The 18,115-nt window shown below is 43.8% G+C and overlaps 1 protein-coding gene across 1 annotated transcript; it reads right to left on the bottom strand.

Annotated features, from left to right (window-relative positions):
• Positions 1-2,375: 2,375 nt before the first annotated feature.
• LRP10 (LDL receptor related protein 10) lies at positions 2,376-16,651 on the bottom strand. The gene is made up of 5 exons (XM_083188864.1): positions 16,429-16,651; positions 12,418-12,453; positions 10,059-11,169; positions 6,752-6,881; positions 2,376-5,105 (listed from the first exon to the last, which is right to left on the bottom strand). Exons 1-5 carry the CDS (start codon positions 16,457-16,459, stop codon positions 4,545-4,547), a joined length of 1,869 nt encoding a protein of 622 aa, XP_083044990.1. The 5' UTR covers positions 16,460-16,651; the 3' UTR covers positions 2,376-4,544.
• Positions 16,652-18,115: the final 1,464 nt, after the last annotated feature.

Genomic DNA, 18,115 nt, shown 5'->3' with positions numbered 1-18,115 from the left:
CAGAGAACGGCCTGTCATTTGACAGGTATTTTAAAAATGTAATAGCCGCCACTGCACGGCCTGTCCTGCAGCGCTATTTGTGATCACATGCCCGGCCAGGTCAGTGTGCTCAGGGACCCGCTGCCCGCCGTGCTGCTCCCGGTCAGTCTGCATGCATATGCCTGTCAGGTGGGCAGGCATATGCATAGCATACAGGGAGGTCGGACGTGATCGTATGTACTGACCGTCCGACCTCCCTGATACGGTCCGATGCGCACGGGACCGCGCATCGGATTGGATCAGATGTCACACAACTGCGATTTTGGGCCGATTTCACCCGGTTATTGGCCCAAAGTGCCGAAATTGGATGAAAATCGTCCCAAAATCGCATAGTGTATGGGGGCCTTAAGATTGTAAATTTGATGTCAGTCATAAAAAGCAAAACATTATCCATATACACATTGTAACCACTGTACACCATTATAATAATGGGTATGTCACAGCACAAAGTATTCATAGGATCAATGCTGCAACTTTTTTTAAACGTTACTTGGTGATGACAAAAACATGATAGTTACTGCAGATTTCTCATTTACACATTCGTGCTATGAATCTCTCCTTCCAACACATATACGAAAAAGGTGTTCTAGTGGATTAAGAGCCAAGATGATGGGATGGGAAAAGGCAATGCTTTTTAACCCTTTGAGTGCCAACATCTGAAAGATGTGGAAAATATCCACTTAAAATGGCAGCATCACTCACATGTATTATATAAATTCAAATAAAAATAGATTTAACAAAAAAAAAAAAGGATTCAATTGTCTATATAAGATAAACATTACTGGCCATTTACAAGGAGTTAAAAATGTTTGCTTGTCAATTTGTTTTGACAAATTCACTTGGTACTCAAAGGGTTACATGTTTGACAAGGTTTGTCATAACATTGGGCAGAGTCATCAGAATGTCACCGCTGCTTTCACGTCACAGGATATGTCATTCTCCTTGATATGGGATTTGTGACCTGGTGCCAGAAGGGTGGATTGTGATCATAAAGTGATGCCCCTGGTCAGTAACGATACACATGTATCATGCAGTATATAAACGGTTATGCTATAGATGATCGTGACTGTCGACCTAGACATTGTCTAGGTCAACCACCAGTGGTAGACAGTGACTAGGTCAACGCTGAAAAAGGGACAACATCCCAAAGGTCGACAATCAAAAGGACAACAACATGAGTTTTTTATGCACACTATTATATTTCCACTTGGATATTAAAGTATGAAAAACCATCTTTAAAAAAATAAAAATAAAGAAAAAAATCTTGAAAAACTCATGTCAACCTATTGACTGTCGACCGCAAGGGTGTGTCAACCTAAGATAGGTGTCGATCTAGTCACTGTCGACGATTAGTGATAGACTGCTGACCTAGGCAGTCTATCCACCGACTGCATAATCATTGGTATCAACCTTTTGCAGTCTCATTTTTTTTTTGCAATTCAAACAATCTGGTTTAAATGTTTCAATGAATTGTAATTTATTGGTTTTTTTTTATTCAAAAATGGTCTAACTTAATCGTGGGCCAATGTATAAGTGGCTCAGCATTGGATTTACTACTAGCACTAGGGCTGTTGAGCCTGACTAGATGTTGGACTTGTAAGGGTTAAGGAGCCTAAAATGTAACTAAGCACACATTACTCACACCGTTCCACCACCACCACCAGCCTGAAGCGTTAACAGGAGTTTGCGCCAAATATTGACCATAAAAATTGCATTTAACAGCAGAAATAAATCGGAGATCAAAACAGTCGATGCTGTTCCAGCATTTAACTATCCAGTTTTGCCGAGCCACATGTTATAGCTGTGTAGAATTGTACCCAGTGTGGTTCTTACTACCAATCCCTACAGTAGGCGCTGTGCATTCAGACACGTTAACCAATATGTGCCACCTTGTCAGCTTGAAAAAGTCTGTCCAGAACTGCTGATCTCGCATGTTAATAAGATGCCCTTACCCACAGCTACTGCTGCTTTCTGGATGTATTTTGTTCTGTGAAATCTGTAAACTTTAGTGAAAATCACAACCCTCTCGCTAACCATCCTCTCCCGGCTGCACACAGTGACACAATCACCTCTGGCATCACACCAGCCACCTGCCTCCATTCCACTCAAGTAAGTCAATGTAAGGGACATGGGACCGTTTTCTGAAAGGAATGCCAATCCTGGGATTGAGCATTTTTCAATCCCGATTTCTGGGATTGAAAAAAAATGCCCCGGGAATGGCATCCCTAATCAGCAGTTTCCATAAGCAAATAGCGTGCGTGTGTATTGAAGCACTAATTTAATCTAGGTGGTATTCTCCAGAAAACAACGCACGGACTGCACAGGGAAACAGACAATATGCTTCAGCACAAAGATTTATTTTTACATAGTCACAGAAAATAAATAATTTAGTCAGCATTTCTTACAAACTCACACCAATCATTAACCCATTCTGTAACAAAATAAATTCATACAACCTATGGGATTCTGAGTGCAACCTATGGGATTCTGAGTGTAAGTCATGAGGTGCAGCCTTGCATAGCTGCAAAGTAGAAATACCATGTAGAACGAGTTATGAAGGGAGAATGGAGCACAAAGCTGGCGTGGACCACTATATACCAGGTACACTGAAGAAAAGGGATACTTCAGCAATTTATTAATTCTTTATAGAAAAATAAACGATTCTCTTATTTCCAAACAAACGACTAGGGGAGGCCTGCTCAGGGTGGTTTGTTTTCAGAATGATTAAAGTGGGGCTAACGGGAAGCATTTGACTCTACTGATTGTCGAGACAGCGTAAGGAGCTGGGAATGAAGGGCGTAAGAGAGACTGCAAATGGGTACACTGTGGAATCATGATCAATATTAACGTTCAAAATTAGTGAAACAAAATAAAACCGATATACTTTAAAAGTTTTGCAATAAAAAATTGACTTAAAATAGTTCATTATTCAATTCTAGGATTTTTTTCATGTACACTTATTTATCTGGAGACTCATTCACTTCACCAGAAAACGATGCTACAATCCTGCATAAGAACAGATGAGAATGTAGTGGGGTCATGGCAGCTGTCCAAACTCTCACTATAGTGATCATTGAAATCTAGCACGTTAAAAAGTACTAGGCAGAAGACTAACATGCAAGTCATTCTACTCCAGACTTGGTGCTTGTCCCATCAGATCTGTTGTATACAGGCTGGCATAAGGTAATCCCAAGCAAGGTAGAGACTATAAACATGATAGCACAAAGGCTGGCTTCCGCCTAGAGAAATGTAAATAATACAACACAACAACAAATGACCATGAGGTTGGTGTGGTGGAGTTATTGTACACTGCATTATCTTTATAGATTCATTATGGGACATTTCACTAAGTATTATTAAGGGGAATTCAAATGATCTTTGAATTCATCCCCACATATCTAACAGGCAATTTTGTGCCTTAAGGTTGAAACAATAGGGTATATTCAATGCTTTCTGTGAGCTGTGACAGCGAGCAGTACTGCTCACTGTCACAGCTAGCAGGGTCAGTATTCAACTGACCCCTCCACAAGCCGTTTCCCCCTTGCTAGATTTTTGGAGCGAGTGGGAAACGGCGTATGCGGACGCTAAAACAGCAAGGCTTGTGGCAAAATGCAGTGGGCTCCCTGCTTTAGCTGCGAGCCTCACTGTTTGGGGTAATCCTCACTGTTCCCGGCATGTTGAATAGGGTGATCGGCTGACGAGGGGGTTAAGCGGAGAGGATCGCTTGTTTTTGGCGATCCCCACCATTTAACCCCCTCTCCGGCCGCACTGAACACACCCCAATATCCATAAACACTTTAAAGATGAACTACTGATACATTTTCCTGTACCTAATACTGGGGCAGATGTATTAAGCCTGGAGAAGAGATAAACTGGAGATAAAGTGAAAGGAGATCAAGCACCAGCCAATGAACTGTGGGGCAGATTTATTAAGCTTGGAGAAGAGATAAACTGGAGATAAAGTAGAGAAAAGGTAAAAGGAGATAATACACCAGCCAATCAACTCCCAACTGTCTTTTTCAAACACAGCTGATTGGCTAATGCTTTATCTCCTTTTACCTTTTCTCCGCTTTATCTCCAGTTTATCTCTTCTCCAAGCTTAATAAATCTGCCCCTGTTTTTGAAAATGACCGTTGGGAGTTGGTTGGCTGGTGCTTTATCTCCTTCCACTTTATCTCCAGTTTATCTCTACTCCAGGCTTAATACATCTGCCCCACTGTGACTTAAGGTATGTTGGGCAACTGAAGGTGAATCATGGTACAGGTAAGCATCTACTACCACCACCACCACCACCTGAAACTACATTTCATATCTGGAACGTGGACCCTCACACTCTTGCATTCATTTTTGGATCTACTTATTCTCTCCAGCTATTTGCGGCAATCATACAATAAGTCTCATTGATTGGTGGGGAATGAAAAGCTTGGGTGAATATCCAGTTAGCCTAGAAAATTAGGAGTGTGTATTTAGTAGGCAAAAATGAAGAGTATACAGCACAAGCTGTGCTAACATACAATTAACCCCACATCTTCAGATCCCCCATCAAAACTCTCAGTCAATGGCAACAACAACATCTCATCCTCTTCTTCAGGGCTTTCTAGTTGCTCACCCCCCTCCCCAAACCTCTCGCTTCTTCTTGCCTCCGGAAGAACCTCTCCACCCAGGGGCTGAAAGATCCTGTCCCTGACCACTTGCACCATTCCCATCATCAGTCCACTCCTATCCTCAGTTGGGAAAATGTAATGAGGATTAACAGAAGGCTCAGTCAGGGAAACTGAATAATTAGGAGGTACTAAAGGAGTCTTCACTTGTAACAGCGAAGCTGAGGATGGGTCACTGCCTTCTGATACTAGTGGTGAAGAACCTGTTCTCTGATCCTGAGGAGGCTCAGTTTGTGTCCCTTGTGTACGAGGAGGAAGGAGACCCCATCTCCGGAGTCGGCGGAGGAGGCGTCTCACAGGACGAGGTGGGCGTCTTCTTGGTAGTTCGTTTTGGCCTCCTCCAGGAATGGGTGGTGCCTGATTTAGGAACTGCAGTAGACTGCGAAGATTCCCCATAAATGAGCCCTACAATAAAGGAAAATAATTACTACAGCGTCTATAAAAGTAAAATTTAGTAAAACATTTACAGTAATACCCCTTTCAGACATATGTGAAAATCCTGTTGTTTTTTTTTCACATGATCGCGCATCAACCCTGGACTAGTGTATGTCTGAAAGGGTCTACCTGGGATTTCACTCCCGAATCCCAAGCACATGCATTTGACCCATGTCTCCAAAACCTGGGATTGAACCCAGTAGTGAAATCACGGGTTGTATGTCTGAAAGTGGTGTAAGTAGCATGAGCGGTAGTTCAAGTTCATTATGGTAATCTCACTGACATTCCTGGCTTCTTTCCTTTGGCCCGGATAGCCCACATAAAAGTGTATGAGGAAGTTTAGTTCCCTTAAGAGGTAACATCAGAGGTTAAAGAAATAGTATCAGCATTCTCTGATATCAGTGTAGTAGTATTGTACCTGTCCACTCCATAATAAAGGGCACTGGCTGCTGAAAGAAGAACTATAAACCCTTTATAAGACAGGCCTAGTCACCCTGTGGCTCTCCAGCGGTTGCAATTAGGCTACATTTCTTGGAGACTAGCCTTATTTTATAAGCTGCAGAGGATTATATTATAATAATTATATGTTGTTGTATCACACATCCAAAAGGATGTACTTAAAAATATAGATAATCCAGCATAATATTTTGCCTCTACGACTGCCTTTTTGCTCAGTAAAGCTGGCCCCGAGAAAAAAAAAAAAAAGGAAAAGCCTGAACTACATTTCTGGCAGCCACTAGATGGAGCACATAGATTATTCATTCTGAGATATGTTTTCTGGTAAGCATGGTCATTATTTATCAACATATCAGAAATTTAAGAGACTGCTGGTGTCAGTGTGGGACGCTCACGAGAATTAACTGTGAGCATTTTCTTTTTATCCTCCTCTTTGTGTGTTTCTATTCTAAACGTTTCCTGTAGGTGTTCATCAGGTCGACAAGGGTCTAGCTTGACAGTCAAATGCCGAATGGATGTTTTGCATAAGCATTCATTCCCAGCTTGCGTCCGGGGGGGGAAAATCAATCAATGCTCTCTGGTGTCTTAAATCTAAAAAAGCGCCCTGTGCGGGAAATGGGCTGGCAGCTGATTTCAAGGAAATGCTGGGTGTTCCCACGGGCATGACGATGGCCCCCCTTTCCCCCACCTGCAGTGCTGTGTGTGAGCAGCTGGCGAATAATCAATTCCCCTTGGCCGCTCGCACCAAGCGGCTGCCCATGCGCATAAATGTTTATACTCTTGCACAGTTGTGAAACATCGCTCACCGTTGTGAATTCGCAACGGTTAGAATGAACCTGAATGGAGCATATATTACGGTTCTAAATTAGCGTACAGCGGACGTATATGCTATCCCTAGTCAGCAAGCGGAGGGTAAAAAAATGTTATACCTGCATCTTTGTACCAATATATGTATTGCTGGTCAAGCCAGAGAACCACTACTTTTACACAAACACCTTAACCATTGCAATTAAACATGGCGCCCCCCATAGTGTGTTGTCCCACCGTGAGAAGGTAAAAAAAAAAACGTAATATATATTCTATACTATAAAAATGCAATTTCTAGATCCGCATCCAATAAAATACAATCAGAATGACAGCATGCACTAAAGTACACTCACATCGTTGGGGCTTTCGGTGGGGAAGTCATCCACAGCGGGTATAGCTCCTTGAGCGATCAACTGCCCATAGGATGGCGGGGCCTGCTGCTGAATCAGCTCTGCATCAATTCTGGACAGAGGAGCAAAAACGCTAGGGAAAAAGAAAAGGAAATGTAATGAGCTTTTAGAGGATTGTGTACCAAGAGTTGGGTTGAGAATCCCGACACGTGTGGGTGTGATTATGCCCGATCTTTAAAGGGTAATGCTTTTACTAGTATCGCCCACTTAAAAGGTCAGGCATAAACATGCTCAGAAGGGTCAGGTTTTACAAGCAGACTCTTCTAAATAAATCCCTTCATTTCAAGATCATGCATTCTTCCCATGATTCAGGGATGCACCAGGACACAGACTTCATTTGAGTGGGCCACAATAAAATGTAGCTTGCTTATATATGTAACATAACCGATTAGGATTCCTTTTATTCTCAGTTAAGCCATACCTCTCACTGTTGTTCAAAGGGTCCCATAGTGACATGTATTCATTGTCACTAGCTTTTACATGACCATTACATTTAGTGGTTACAGTCATGTCACATAGGAAGTTAGCCAATTTATTTTCCTCTAACACGTTTGCCTCCCTTACTTCTGTGGCAGCACCCTTTACCCACCATTGGAAAAAATCCAAACACACGTAATCCCTGTAGTTACATATATCCTCATCCTTTATAGCCATGCCTACTCAGTGTACCACCTCCTTCTTATTTAATAGAAAGTCACTTACCCACCCCACCCATACAAACAGTTGCCTGTAACACATTTACTTACATATACAGGTTGAGTATCCTGTATCCGTACATCCCTTATCCGAATTATTCCAAAAACCATGGTTTTTGGAATCATTCAAATTTATTTATTTTTTTAACCCCCCTAAACCTCTTTTCATACTTACCAAGTCCCCGGGCGTCCACAGCAGGCCTCCGGCATCTTCTCCAGGGTCTCTAGCGGTCCCAGGAATGCATTGCGCGAGTGTGCGCGCGCGCGCCGGTGACGTCACCGGTGCGCGCGCACACTCGCGCAATGCATTCCTGGGACCGCTGGAGACCCAGAGAAGATGCCGGAGGCCTGCTGTGGACGCTCGGGGACTGCGTGGACGCCGAGGGACCACCGGACACCATCAGAGGACAGGTAAGTATGCCTAAAAAAAAAATCCAAAAACCGAAAAATTCCCCTATCCGGAATGCTCGTGGTCCCGAGCATTTCGGATAGGGGATACTCAACCTGTATATATTTTTTTAAGCATGTCTTATTAAATCAATGTTATATTAGTTATTGAATCATCACTCGTCCCACTTATGCATTTTAACAGCAAAAAATCCAATTTTACCTTTTGTTTTTATGTATTGTATGATTATAGGATATCTGTGAAAAAGGGTTAGTGTATAAATACACAGAGTGGTAAGACCCCTTCACCAGCGCAGTGTGGTAGAGAAACATTACGTCCCTACTATGGAGGTGGCGTCTCCTCTTCTCCGCCTCCGTACCAGGAATAGTATTGCTCAATGCTCTCCCAGAAGACTATATTCAGGTCTCTGTCTCCTCTTCTCCCTGTATGTGGGCTCGCTTCCCAGGTGTATCAGACCATGGTATGCAAACAGGGATATAAAGCACAAGAAGGACCGGATATAGTGTAGTATTTAATGTATAAAAAAGATCCAATAAAACACACAAATTACAATCTAAAAACAGCCAAGTCGATGTAGGGACAAAAAATGTGAATGGATCTTACAGTAATCATAGGGAGCCCACAGACAGTGCCAGACACCTTCTGCCTCCCCATGTTGCCCAGCAAAGACTGCTACTCCACAGCCACCACCGGTTTAAAAATGGGCAGCTGATCCCTATGATTACTGTAAGATCCATTCACATGATCAGTGAGGACACTGCAAAGAAATGGAAAATATATAGGAGAGGGAACCGGTACCTGCCTGAAAGACATATTACCCTGATGCGAGTTTAGAGCTGCCTAAACCCAGTTCTCCACCACACAGGGTAATTGCCCACTTTTTTGTCCCTACATCAACTTGGCTGTTTTTAGATTGTAATTTGTGTGTATTATTGGATCTTTTTTATACATTAAATACTACACTATATCCGGTCCTTCTTGTACTTTATATCCCTGTTTGCATACCATGGTCTGATACACCTGGGAAGCGAGCCCACATACAGGGAGAAGAGGAGTCAGAGACCTGAATATAGTCTTCAGGGAGAGCATTGAGCAATACTATCCCTGGTACGGAGACGGAGAAGAGGAGACGCCACCTCCATAGTAGGGACGTAACGTTTCTCTACCACACTGCGCTGGTCAAGGGGTCTTACCACTCTGTGTATTTATACACTAAACCTTTTTCACATTCATTCACAAAGGCACCTTAGGTCTTGACCCTATTACCGGCTGCACAGACTTTTACGTTTGCGCAAACTATCGGGAGATTTCCACTCGCACTATCTGATATGATTATAGGATGTCACCAAACACACCAATATAACAGCTATACTGTACTAGAAGCCTTATTACAACTTGGATGCACGTCGCCTAGTACCATGGGAACTGCTTAAATTTGTAACCTAGCTCTGTTATTTTTAATTAGCGGGAAACATGTATCTGTTTTAAAATACAATTCCGACAGCATGCAGAACTTCTCTTCATGCCATTCTCAGGAAGCTGTGAGCAATTAAAGGTAAAAAGGATGCGAGGACAAGGAGGCGATAAATAAAATAATTTTGCTGATGCTAAGCAGTGTGTGCGGTCAGGTGTTTATGCTGTGGGAGGTAGATATTTAACCTTGTTGGATGTTACCCTAATGTTGCTGCCCTAATAACAGCTTAAGCTTTAGGGTTCCAGAGATATAGATTGACCTCCTGGACAGAAGTACTGCAGCAGTAACAATGGGCCTTATTCTAGTTCACTCTTTCTGTCAAAATCCTTCTTAGATGGACAAAACCATGTGCACTGCAGGGAAATAGATGTAAAATGTGCAGAGAGAATTAGATTTGGGTGAGTTATTTTGTTTCCGTGCAGGGTAAATACTGGCTTCATTATTTTTACACTGCAATATAGATCTCACTTTGAAGTCAAACCCCACCCAATTCTAATTCTCTCCACATTTTACCCCCCTGCAGTGCACATGGTTTTGTCCATCTAAGAAGGATTTTGTCAGAAAGAGTGAACTAGAATAAGGCCCAATGTCTCGGCTATCTCTGACTGTGTGACACATAATATGCAGATAGAATGCATTCCACCAGTTGTTTAAATGAACTTTATTCCTTACCTATACTCTCGTGCTCGTGAAGTATAGAGTCGGCACGTACATCCTAAGGCTACCACAAGTAATGTGGCACAGATCAAACTTCCAATAACAGCTGCAGCAATCACTTTACGTGGAAGGGTGTACCCGCAGTTCTTCTCATCACTGCCATCTTGACAGTCAGCTTGGCCATCACACACCCATGCTTCGTACACACAACGCTCCAAGTCACAGTGGAATCCACCAGGCTGACATCCACGACAGCCCTTTTCATCGGTCTCATCCTGGCATGAAGTTTGGTAATTGCACCTTTCAGAAATGGGATAACAGGCTCGGCTCATGGCACATGGATAATGACCTTCGGCACAACCAGTACAATTAATTTCATCTCTGCCATTGGCACAATCCCAGACGCCATCGCAACGCTGTGAATCGGAAAAACAGCCACCACCAACCTCTACTCCATCATCCCATAAAATACCTGGACTAGAACCGCAAGGTTGGTCCCAGGGAAGACAATAGCCGCGTACACGGTATGTGGCATTGAACCCGCGTGGGCGAAAAGATGGAAACCATGCATAAGGAAGATGAGAACGGGAAGGTTGTGATCCCAGTAGATCAGACAAATGTGGGCCCGAGTTATGTTCTTGAGACCTTGTATTGAAGTCTGAATCATAGGTTACAGAGGACTTAATATTAGGACTAAGGGGGATATTTGTGTTATAGTAATAAACAACAATGACTCTTCCTCCAATAGACTCCACAGTAACAGATTTCCCATTACTCTGTTGGTCCAAGGCTCGGAGAAGGCGTGGAAAATCCCCAATACTGCGCTCATACACTACCAGCGTATCTAGTGCAGACAGCTGGAGTGCAGAAAACTGCAAGACAAGACCTCGGCTATCTTCAGAGTCAATCAGCCATTGGCAATAAGGCGGCAGTGGTGAGGGTGGAGCTCCTGGAAATCCCGGTGGAGAAAAGACACCATAGAAATCTTTCAGGGTGAAGTTGCAGGCTAATGGGCAGGCCAACTCATCAGACTGATCTGCACAGTCCGGGGAACCATCACAAAGTGAGTAGAGGGGAATGCAGCCAGAGTTGCACTGAAAGAAACCTGGAAGACAGGGAGCAGAGTCTGGGAGAAAAGACACCAGAGAGGTAGTTAGTACTATTTGCTTTATTATTATCCCACACTTACAGTGTGCAAATATTTTATGCATCAGTATTTATTAAGAAAACAATACATGTTCTAAAATTGAAAGTAATGATTTTTCAGAACAAATTCTACTTTAACCAATTCGGTGGCATACCCGGAAATTTTCCAGACTGAGCTGTCTTGCATGAGGCGGGCTCTCCCGGGAAATTTCCAGGCATTCCAGGTGTGTGCCAGTGGTGTTTCCAGGGGCGCGCCACTATTTGTCAGCACCAGCGCTTCCCCCTCCCTCGTCGCTCACTCCCCCCCCACCCGGCAATATTACAAATGGAGGATGCAGGAAAACATGATGAGAGGGGGCGTAGATGCTGGGACTTATGGATTATGGCAATTTTCCTATTCTTTCCCTACTGCTCTTTATTTTTATTTGAAATCAACCTGATCCATAGTCTTGGGTGTGAAGGCCTGCAATAACTACTCACCATTAGGCACCAAAGATATTCCACTACTTTGATGGAGGCATTTCTAATGCTGCTTCAGAATATTTGTAGCAGAAGCAAAATATCTACATTTACACACTCATTGTTAGCAGTGATTATATAGGAAATGATTTCTGGCAAACATCCGTCCGGGTGGACCTGTGACACTTAAAGCTTGTCAACACAGGAAAAAAAAGAAAAAGAAGAAGTCTTGTGATATTTAGAAATCAGAGACTGAGGGGGAAAATTCCTAAGATAGGAGTTCTAGTTCACATGGGATTTTGCTATGGGCAGGCAACCAGATCCTATTTTTATAAATATTATTAATTTATAGTTTCTTATATATGGCAGCATATTCCGTTGCGCTTTACAATTGGAAGTGATTAAACAAACTGAAATAGAAGTAGGTTGCTCGCAAGCTTACAAAGAAGAAGTAGATTCTGATTGGTTGCCCATAGCAACATCCCATGTGAAATAGAACTCCCATCTTAGTAAATTTCCCACCTGCAAGGACAAGCGGGCTGGCAGCTGATCTCCTTTGCCATCTAGTGACGGCCTTGCGGACCAGCTTAGGTGGGCAGTTTTCAAGCGTGGGCCAAATGTAATGAAAGCATCTGCTGAATACAGCCCAGGGGTAGTGCACACCTTGTCTAGACCTATAAATTAAACTATTCTAATCAACAATACAATGGCTACCGTCTGCATTTTTGGGTCATTGCTCTATTACTTGATTTGTAAGTCGCAAACTCACCAAACACGTAATCTCCTTCTATGAATACTAGATGTCCTGGGGGGAAAAGCAAGATAATGATTGGTTATGGTAAAGGCAAAATGGAGGAAAAATAACATTTGTAAAAGGTAAATAAAAACATCAAATACTTTTTTTTCTTTTCTCTTGAACCACCACAATGTATATGCCACCCATAGGTTGTTATAATTACCCAATTAGGAGATCTCATTTATAGTCTCAAAAACCATTAAACCTCCCAAATACTAACACTGTACATCCATTAATCAATCTCCCCTGCACTTTGCTGAGATGACCGTTCTTACTCATCCTATTCAAGCCTCACCCACTTTGAATTCGGGAGAAGGTGCTAGAACTGCTAGCTAAAGCTGGGTACACATATGTACAATCTCATTTTTCTTGCGACCGTTCGATCGACCATATACACGTTCAACCGTCCAAAAGCCACGACCGATCTGCGCGTACACACCTGTCCAATTTTACTTGCGACGTCCGACGTACTCCCGTCCAAACAATCGCAAGAAAAAGATTGTACCACCGTACACACTCTCCCGATCTGGCTATTCACACGAGAAAAATGTACACAAAATTATCATAATGGGCTGGATTAAAAGAGCATACCAAAACGAGGCGTGATCACAGAACAAAGAATCGTTCGTGTAGTACAGTGAATAGAGCCGTGACTATTCAGATCATTGCTAGCTGTACAGGTTTAAACAATTTAATTATGACAATTTAATTATAATCTATCTATCTATCTCTATATAATCCCTATTGAAATGCTGTCAATAGTCATGTTAATGAATGCATACAGATTTCAACAATTATTTTACATGGCAGGGCTAAATAACGAGAGATGGGTGAACACTTCCTGTTGTTTACATGCTGCGCTGTTGGAGGGATGACGCAGCTAGTCTACGCCCAGATGGGCGTTCAGGTTTTGGTAGTATGATCGCAGGAACGGCCTGCATATCGATCGAACGTGCGTACACACGGCACTTTTGTTCCGATATGTAGCCGTCCTGTCGGGTGATTTTTAAGCAGCAAAGAACATTCGACCGACCAACCGTGGACGGCCAAGAGCGTTTTTGGCCGTTTATCGATCTCACAGAAGGAATCGGGACTGCGTACATACATATACAATCGAACGGCCGTTCGTCCCCAGAACGGAAGAACGGCCCGACGATTGTACATATGTGTACCCAGCTTAAGATCCCAGCAACCGGCAATCACTAGCCACTATCAAATTATTTCCTGCTGTAGTGGCCCTCAGGCAGGGAGAAAGAGTGCAGTATAGGAAGATGTATTTCCTTAACTCCAATGATTTATTTTGGAGCATGAATTGTCCCAGGCATCCAGGACAGGCTGAGTCATATTTTCTTAACAGTGCCCTTGACTCCTGGGATGTGACTAATCACAGCAGCTCTGCCTTAGCTTATTAGCTGGAATCACAGCTTGGGGATACAGTAGTGGTTCTGTCTTTGGCCGATTCCTATCTTGGCAAGTTTATGTAAGTTGGCCTAGAGATCGATATACCCTGCACAATCCATGCCAAGGTTACGTTTCTGCAAAAAATGCAATTGCTGCAGCATCCCTTAGTAATAAGTTGCATGCAAACCTCAACTACCTCAGAGAAAACCGACATTTAAGCACTCTCACAAAACAGGCACATGGAAATATACTCTGAAGCTAGTTTTCGTCAGACATAGGGCCTAATTCAGGACCGCTCACTAGGCAGCAGTCTGACTTTTATTTCCTTTGGAACGTGCCAAAGAGGGGACGGGTGCTGATGACATGTGACATCAGCTGCCCGTATTTCCAGGCTGCAGGACGGTGTCTGCAATGTGTACGTATTGTGGCACACCGCGTGCATATGCATCACATAAGGCTACCATTCTAATGAATGAGTGGAGGGTGCTGGTTCCCATTCACTTCAATGCATTCCAGTTTGTGCTTCTTGCAGACAGAAGTCCCATTATCCTTAATATGTATCTGAACTAAATGAATATATAGTGTCCACCTAGAATAAATACTTCCCTTTAGGGATTCTGCATCCAGCCATCGATAGTGGCAAACTATAGTTTTAGTTATCGATGGTCATCCATTATACTTGACTGAATGGCCCCTGGGCTAATCAGTACTCGGGGGGGCGACTTCTGGGTGCTGGGGGAGGGGCCAAGCTCCGTGTTCCGGACTTTAAAAAAATAAAATAAAACATTGGTTCTCCTTTGCCATTGATGTAAGGAAACATCTGGTTATCCCACATCGATGGCAAAAGTATTCGACATCGGCCATAAACCATCAATGATGTCAAATCATCGATGGACGATGGCCATACCTACTTCCCTTTGCATGGGAAGTATCCTAAAAGCACGGACAGTGAAATGGTTTCCTCCCACAATCCAAAAATATACTGGTAGGTTAATTTGCTTCTAATAAAATGAACCCTAGAATGCCTGTGTGTGTGTATACATAAGGTAGGGAATATAGATTGTAAGCTTCACTGGGGCAGGGTCAGATTTCAATGACCGGTACTTCTTTACTTTCACGGCGCCACTAGATTAGGACAGATAGGATATCGCGGTCATCGCGGGCATTGAATGCACTAAAAAATCGGGTGCGACGCGATGCCCGCGATTTCCCATAGGGACCAATGTTAAATTTCTCAATTGACACGATTTTTCTGTTCAATGCCTCAATTGACACGATTTTTCCATAGGAATCAATGTTAAATGGCCCACAGAGGCCAAATAGACACCCTGAAGAGTGAAATGGCCCCCACAATTGTTAACGCCACCCCACGATCAACGTGAACCCGAAGCGTGGCGAGCGCAGCGGTACGCGTCCTACGACCTTTTCATACCCCCACTATCCACGTCGGCGTGGAGTTGAGAATAGAATAGTGTGGCGAGCGCAGCGAGCCACCGAGCCCGAAGCGTGGCGAGCACAGCGAGCCCGCGAGGGGACGAAGATACCTGTGAAGCCCGCGAAGGGACGCGTTTACCTGTGAAGGTATCCGCGTCCGCTCGCCACGCTTCGGGCTCGGTGGCTCGCTGCACTATTCTATTCTCAACTCCACGCCGACGTGGATAGTGGGGATATGAAAAGGTCGTAGGACGCGTACCGCTGCGCTCGCCACGCTTCGGGTTCACGTTGATCGTGGGGTGGCGTTAACAATTGTGGGGGCCATTTCACACTTCAGGGTGGCTATTTGGCCTCTGTGGGCCATTTAACATTGTTTCCTATGGAAAAATCGTGTCAATTGAGGCATTGAACAGTAAAATCGGGTCAATTGAGAAATTTAACATTGGTCCCTATGGGAAATCGCGTCGCACCCGATTTTTAGTGCATTCAATGGCCGCGATGCCCGCGATTTCTAGTGGTGCCGTGAAAGTAAAGAAGTACCCAATGACCAAATATTCTCTGTATAGCGCTGTGGAATATGTGTGTGCTATATAAATAAGTGGTAATATATAACTTGCTGACATTGAATATTATTACATAACTGCATCTAATATGAGAACATACAAATATATTACCAAACACTGAGTCCAAATCACAAAACAATGAAAACAGTGCTATCCAATTGGTCAATATTAAACGCAAAAGCACCAGCAGTGAATGGTTGAATGATTGATTACTGAATATTAGAGGCAGCTTCACCTACTCCCTATGTGCTACTGGCATATACTGTACATACAGAAGTCTCCCTGCGCCACTGCCCAGTAACACAGGTGTGAATGAGTTACTATAATGTATGTGTTGGGCAGTGTGTGTGACCTGCTCAGGCACAGAGGCGGATCCAGTAGAACCAGAAAGGGCAACCTGTGGCTCAGCAGCAGTTGTGTAACCGCAAGACATGCTGGGAGCTGTGGTCCTATAAGAAATGAGCGAGCCACAGGCTGCTTACCACAAACACACACTGGGGCGACAGTTGCTGGGGACCCTATGACGCGACCACCAGTGTAACACAATCCACAAAACAACACACAGGGGGAGGGACAGAACTCTTACCTAACAGGAGGAGTGTAAGCCGGAGAGACATGGTGCTGCTGCGGGGAGGTCACATCAGTAGCGGCTCATGTCGATCACTTTAGGCTCTTGCTATTCTGTAACTTTGTGGTAATATCGCTGCTGCTGCTGCCCCTCTCTCTCCCCTTCCTGTTCCTTGTTATTCTCCGCAGCACTTCCTCCTTCCCCCCGACACAGAGCGCTTCTTCCGCCTCCCTGGCGCCCCCTGCTGCTGGTTCTTCCGCCAGTCACTCTCTCTGACGCCCTAAACACCAATTCGCTTTATCAATTTGGTGTCACACTTGTCACCTTTCTGTCTCCGTTTTTCACAAGCCTCTTATACTAATGTAGTGTTGCAGTTTTTTCGTGATTTGGACTTAAGGCCTAATTCTTGTTTGTACACAAAGGCAACTGCCATTCTCTTGGCCATGGGTTCCCAACCCCAATAAAATCCTTATTGCAAGAGAGACCGCAGCAGCACCTTGGCATATGCACACATTGGGGGATGATTGAGTGATTCAGGATCACTCTGCATTCCGATGTTTTGGGGACAGTGCATGCACGATTTTGCGCATGTGCATGCCCCCCTGTGCAAAGTCTTCGGCGAGTATCACGCTCGCGGAGGCCTTCCACAGGAAACGCCCACCATTTTATGGTTGGTGATCATCAGATGACTTCTCTGGCCTTCGGGCGCATGCGAGGGGGTTTGTTCGCGTACATCCCCTCGTTGTACAAAGGGGATGGGATAGCGCTAAACTGCTTGCTTAGCACCGAAGGGTTTGCTGCTTAGCGAGCGGTCCTAAATCTGGGCCATTGTGATCACAACAGATGTGCAGCCTGACACTAAACACTCCACTGCGTGATAATTGGCCATTGTGATCAAACTCTAAATTTGTATTTATTGAGGATTTTTTAAATAAAAGGTATTGAATAAGTGTTTTGAGAGACCATGTCCACTGATAATTAATTAATTACTGCTCCGAATGACAGTTACATACTAATTAGTAGCAGCTTAGTTAGCGATAGTGCACTTGTATGACCTGAGATCATGCCAAGGGTAACCATTCATCCTGTGTAATAGGGGATCAAACTGAATTTTGAAGCAACTTGCTACCTGCAGTATCAATTCAAAATAGGACACCAGGGCTGACATCATTCAGAGGGGGTGAGGGGACTGCAGTCCTGGGCCCGGACACTAAGGGTGGCCTGTCCCTGCCATCTACCTAGTATAGATATCACAGGAGTGGGATCTCAGGCAGACAGCTGCTCCATCAGTGCTTACCAGTGGCATATTTACCCAACCTCCTGGAAGTTGCAGAAGACTTTTTTTCTTCTACGATCCCCATGGCAGCCAAGACCTTGGGATATCATCCCTCTCCTTTCAGTTAATGGGAGATTGGCAGAAGAAGATCTAATCAATAGATTATTTAATGCTGTCAAAAGGCTTAGACCAGGGGTGGGCAATTATTTTGGCTGGGGGGCCGCTTCACACTTCCAGTAAATATTCGAGGGCCGCACACAAAATTATATGATATATATATATATATATGATATATATATATATATTATATATATATACACACACACAGTATATTTTCACATATCGTAATATAGGCTGGCAGAAGCAGCTTCTTACTTTTAATTTTTAAGGGTCACTATTTCCATAGTTGATGCGATGTGCCCTGCACGA

Source organism: Crinia signifera, chromosome 1 (assembly GCF_055691185.1).
Source record: "Crinia signifera chromosome 1, ASM5569118v1, whole genome shotgun sequence".
In the NCBI taxonomy this organism is placed as follows: Eukaryota; Metazoa; Chordata; class Amphibia; order Anura; family Myobatrachidae; genus Crinia; species Crinia signifera.
This window is presented reverse-complemented; position numbering and strand designations above follow the sequence as displayed.

What these genes read in the sequence shown, in the direction of transcription:
- LRP10 (XM_083188864.1), bottom strand. Translation starts at nt 16,459, where the DNA reads ATGTCTCTCCGGCTTACACTCCTCCTGTTAG. An exon ending in GCTTACACTCCTCCTGTTAG is followed by an intron (nt 12,454 to 16,428) that starts GTAAGAGTTCTG and finishes TTTTCCCCCCAG; the next exon opens with GACATCTAGTATTCATAGAA. An exon ending in AGAAGGAGATTACGTGTTTG is followed by an intron (nt 11,170 to 12,417) that starts GTGAGTTTGCGA and finishes CTTTTCTCCCAG; the next exon opens with ACTCTGCTCCCTGTCTTCCA.